At 42.1% G+C, this 5,635-nt stretch overlaps 1 protein-coding gene across 1 annotated transcript; it reads left to right on the forward strand.

Moving 5' to 3' along the window:
* Positions 1–367: 367 nt before the first annotated feature.
* LOC110884469 (BTB/POZ domain-containing protein At3g09030) lies at positions 368–3,495 on the forward strand. Its single transcript, XM_022132178.2, has 2 exons — positions 368–458; positions 1,662–3,495. The coding sequence occupies exon 2, from the start codon at positions 1,757–1,759 to the stop codon at positions 3,152–3,154; it is 1,398 nt and encodes a 465-aa protein (XP_021987870.1). The 5' UTR covers positions 368–458; positions 1,662–1,756; the 3' UTR covers positions 3,155–3,495.
* The last annotated feature ends 2,140 nt before the right edge of the window (positions 3,496–5,635 follow it).

Raw genomic sequence — 5,635 nt, forward strand, 5'->3', positions numbered from 1 at the left:
ATAAGTGGGTAAAGAATGGGTATATTGGTAATTTGTAGTTTGAAAAGTTAAAAGCTGGCCAAGAAGTCACAATATTGTGACTTCTTGAAACCTCCTTTTTCTTCTTTGCAAAAAGCCATTTCTAAAAGGACTTTTGGCTTAGCCAAACACAAAAACAATTTATTGGCTTTTTGATAAGTTAATAAACCAATAAGTTGTTTTGAAAAGCTTAGCCAAACATGCCCATAATCTTATAAAAGCTAATAATGGGATATCGATCTATTGGCAAAGAAAAATGTTAGGTTCAAATTCCATAGGAATATCAAAAAATTTGTTGTCAAAAGAAAACATAGTCTTACAAATCGTTCAAAAAAAAAAAACATCGTGTTACAAATAATGGGATCTATAGGTGGATGATTCTCCAAAAACACCCATAGGAAGAAATCGTGTTACAAATAATGGGATCTATAGGACGATGATTTTCCAAAGGGCTAATCACGAGAATAGCCAAGTTTTAGTCAAAGTTTCAAAAATAGCCAGTTGACACCCCATAAAATGGGCTTTCACAAATTTCGACACGGCTCAAATTAAAAGTTAAGATCTTTCCTCACGACCAATCACATTTTGCCACGTGTACTGCTGTCAACACCAGCTGTTTCCCCTCCTCTCTCTCTCTCATCATCATCAACTGTTCCTCTTTCTTGTACTGTAAAATAAACAGAATCTGACATCTTCACACCCATCACACTTCCACTTCCATTAAAAAATAGTCCGTCGTCCCACCACCGGAATCACGCCGGAGAAGGCATCTCCGTTACCACCATAAAGTTAACTCCACCTGAATAAATAATTCGCAACAAAACACTTTCACTTTCACCAAACCCTTCCATTAAAAATGGCTTCAATCTCCCTTTCACTTTCACTAAACCCAAACCACCTATACAACACCACTGTTTTCTCCCCTCAGAGCCACTTTCTCCGTCGTGTCGCCACCGGTTTCCACTCTCTCCGGGTGAAAAAAGTGTGACGGGTGTGAAGGATGTCACAGTCTGATTATGTTTATTTACGGTGGTGGTTGTGGTGGGTGGAGGGTGGTGGTTGGTTGCTGGGTGGTGGTGCTCTGGTGAGGGTGGTGGTGATGCTCGGTGAAGAAGAAGAAGAAGAAGATATGCATATATGTAAATATATACACATAGAATGAAGATGAAGATATTATCATATAAAGGTGTACCTGGATCTGGGGAGTGGACATTGGTGGTTTTAGACTGAAATCATTTTAAGTGTTTGGTGACGATGGAAGGGAGATTGAATGAACAGAGGGGGTGAAGGATATGCTTTTAATCTCCCTTTCACTTAAAAGCCATTTTAAGTGGACATTGAATGAACGTTTTACACACTGATCATGAATGAAACCCTAGAAAATGTAGGGGGGTGATGATGAAGGAAGTAGATACAGGTGGAGAGAGAGGATGACTGAATGAACAGAGGTGCACGTGAAAGTGGGTCCTAATGGGGCATCAATACGCATAAAAAATTGCAGTTGCACACATGGCAAAAGGTAATTGGTGGTGAGGAAAGCTCTTTTTGAGCCGTGTCGAAATTCGTGAAAGCCCATTTTATGGGGTGTCAACTGGCTATTTTTGAAACTTTGACCAAAACTTGGCTATTCTCGTAATTAGCCCTTTTCCAAAAACACCCATAGGAAGAAACTACTTTCGTCAACCATGACTCGACCCGGCGTAGAATAGCAGATACACTGCAATCAACAATCACGAACATGGAAGACGGAATCTCAACTGACCGGATCAAGCTCAACGTCGGCGGAAAACTCTTCGAAACCACCGTCTCCACCCTCCAATCCGGCGGCCCAGACTCACTCCTCGCCGCCTTATCCAACCGCCAACACCACTCCTCCTCCACTCCAATCTTCATCGACCGAGATCCAGAAATATTCTCCGTCCTCCTCTCCCTCCTCCGCACCAACCGCCTCCCCTCCACCTCCCGCCGCTTCACCGATCAAGAACTCTCCGATGAAGCCTCATACTACGGCATCGAATCTCACCTCAAGTCTGCCATGCTTCCGAATCCACTCTCCGGCATCGACGCTGCTATCGTCTCCACAATTCGACCTGCATCTGACGGTTTTGTAACCGCTTTCACGGCGATTGACGACGGATCGGTTTGGATAGCTCACGGCGGCCAGATCTCTGTTTACGATTGGAATCTAACGCACGCAGGTACTGTACGGACTCACCTTGACTCTATTACTTCTATTAAGCAAGTGACGTCAACTCCGATAACCGCCGTTGCTTCGGATGTTGCTTCCGGTGTTCATTTCTATAACTTCGCTAACGGCCGTCGCGTCGGCTCCGTCGAGTGGATCGACCGTACAGATCCTCGGATCTATAAAGCTCGAGTAACCGCAGTAACCGACTCACCGGATCTCGTGTTTTCCGCTTTCGATTCGCACCACAAGGAGAATTGTGTACTCGCGATTGATAAGTCAACGCTCCAGGTGACGTCAGAAATCGGTAGACAGTCCGGAAATTCATCGAAATCGACCGTTCCTGGAACCCTAACTTACGTGAAGGAGCTTGGAGTTCTAGCTGCAACCGCAATAACGTCTGGAGCGTTCGGTTTCTCTGGTTACATTCGTCTATGGGATCCGAGAACAGCGCATGTGGTTTGGGAGACGAACGAGCCAGGTTCGGGGCGGAGTAGTAGGTTTGGAGATTCGTTTGCTGATGTTAGTTTTGATGTGGATGAACTGACTATGTGTAAGATATGTTCGAAGTCTGGTGACCTGGCGATGGCGGATTTGAGGAAGTTGGGGGATGATCCGTGGGTGTATTTACGAGAGACGAATCCGAGTTTGAGGAATACTAGTGGAGGGATTAGTAATAGTGTGGTGCATTGTTATAAGAAACAGGTTTTTGTTGGGAGAGATGGTGGACTTGAAGTGTGGTCTCGAGTTGCACAGAATGGTGAAAGTGATAGGGAGATTGGTGAAGAATCGTTCAGGAGGAACTACATTGATAAAGTGCAGGATTCGGAGAGAGGGATAATCAGTAAAATCGAAGGGGGTGGCGAACGGCTTTTTGTTAGCAGGGAAGAAGCTGAAGGGCTTGAGGTATGGCAGAGCTCTGTGTTTTCTGGTGCTGTTTTGGTTCTATGACACTTGAGAATCGACAAATGAACCCGAGGCATCATTCATGAAGAATGCAATAACACTTTTTGTACTATATAATGATTCTGTGCATACATGAAGCAAGAAAGGCGCAAAGATTGCATATTGAGGTAGTCGTGTTACTAGCTTTTATCATCTTAATACCTCAAGATATGTCATTGCCTTTTGACTTATGCTTTGTGCTTATGTTGCTCTAGAATCCTGCAATTTATCTATATAGAGGCTCATTTGCTGTCGTTAGTTGTCTTAGAATTCAATAAGTTGACTGCTTACAGATTTGCACTTCTGTGAACATAAGTTAACAGGAATTGTTGAGTTGGGATTGTTAACATACTTGTAGTGGATTTTGGTTGGGGAAGAATATGCTTGATGTCGTAATAAATAAAAAAAGAATTGAAATTCCGGGAGAGGATCAAATAGGAAGTTTAGTTTGGCTAGGAAGTATAGGAAGCAATAATAAAGTAGCAATAGGTAAATATGCGATTCCACCACAATTTAATCAAAACAATTGTACCTAGTAAATTTAATAAATAGCAAAGTTATGGAGGAGGGTGGGATGTAGATAGACCCAACCACTACCCATAGGGATAGAGATGCTGATTCAAGATCAATAAGAATTTAAACGAGTTATATTTAGGCTTAACTACCTTAGCAAGTATTAGATGACAAGGTCATAATTTAAGTTGTTTTTTTAAGTAAAATATTATCTAAGATTTCAAATTTTACCCAAATCCTAGAAACTGGTATGTGTAAACCCATGTATTTAATACATGCAGTTACAATACTCGTCTCTTTATAAAACATGTTATGTATAGTCCTAAACTTTTTAAATGGTTAATTTAAACTTTTTGATGAATAATTCTTCAGTTTTAACAAGCACACCCAGTCGGGTCGGTTCTTAGTTCCAAACTGTCAATCCATAAGAACATTTTATGTATATGAGTATATGCATAAAATATCTTTCGTACAAAAATATGTATTTCTTTTTTATGTCGAATTGAACCTTTTAGTGCTATTTCGTGTCTGTGATAGGTTGTCTAAAATCATTTTAAGCGCGCGTAAAAGATCAAAAGAAGTAAAAACATAACAACTAAAACGGTGGTTGATTTTTATGGCCATAAGTACTTGTGATAATCATTTTAAGGAAAAATAGGAGTTAAAGAATTATATTGTGTGGTCATGGTAAGGAGTATAATGTGTGGTCATGGTAAGGAGTGCAATAAGTTTCAGAGATGAACTAAAATCTTGGGCTCAACGTTGAATTGGAAATAAAAAAATAAAGAATTTTAAGGGCTCATGGTGCCAGTTCGATATTGTTGATTTGATGTAGTGTCTTGGGCCGTTGTGGCGGGTTTTTTTGTCGTTTCTGTTTTGTTTTTGTTTTTTTTTCCAGCTTCTAGTTGGCTATATATATATATATATATATATATAATATATATATAAAGCGTTTTGGCGTTAAAAAAAAAAACTGTGCATGGCCCAGAGGAAAAATAGCCTATGGGTTATGGCCCTTTAGACTTTTGATTTGTCAGCTGTGGCGGGAAGGCTGGCGTAGAAGTCGAGGCTAAGCTTTGTTGGTGGCTGGCGTAGAATTCAAGGATCTAAGACTATAGGGTATGGGGCGTGGGTTGGCTGAAAACGCCCAAGCCACCACCCCGGGTGGGCTTGGGTTGGGGCGTGGCCCAAGAGGCGGGAGTTTGAAGCCGGGCGTGGGGCGGGCTAGCGATCCTATGTGGCGGGCTCCTATTCGCTTCGTTGGTCATGTCATAGCGGGGTAATTTAAAATTTAAATTGTAACCGTTTGGCCAAGCCAAGCGATCACCCCAACCCAACAATCAACATCCACTATAAATATAACCCCAACCCCACCGGCTACCCCAACCCAAACATTCTTGTTGGCTATCCACCGCTACCCCGACCAAAACTCACTTGACCCCACCGGCTACCCCAACCCAAACAATCTCGATGGCTTCTTGGACACATGAAGAAGAGCTAGCTCTCCTCACGAGCGTCGTTGACGCAATGAAGGGGCGACAACCCGGTCAAACGCGATATTGGCCGGAAGCCTTTGCAAGCCACCGACATAACGTCGGACACGATCGGCACAACTTGAACGCGTGTTAACATAAATGGCGCGAGCTACGGCTGAAGCTTGATCGTTTCAAAGCCTACTACGAAGCTGTTTCGAGCGGTGTGTTAAGCCACGAGGACCGGGTGGCGGTGGCGAACATTGAGTTTCGGAGCAAGGAGCGAAAGGCGTTCGACAAGCTCGTGCTTTTTGAAATTTACCTAACGCTCTAGCTTTTTTTAATCGTTTTTAGGTTTTTTTGTAATTTTTAGGAATTACATAATTTTTAAGAATTTAATAAAATTTTATGCTTTTTTTAATGTTGTGTGTATTTTTTAAATTTTTTGTATTTTTTTTTAATAAACTGCCAAGCCACGCGGTGCACCCACGCCCCACCATAC

Source organism: Helianthus annuus, chromosome 10 (genome assembly GCF_002127325.2).
Source record: "Helianthus annuus cultivar XRQ/B chromosome 10, HanXRQr2.0-SUNRISE, whole genome shotgun sequence".
Taxonomy (NCBI): Eukaryota; Viridiplantae; Streptophyta; class Magnoliopsida; order Asterales; family Asteraceae; genus Helianthus; species Helianthus annuus.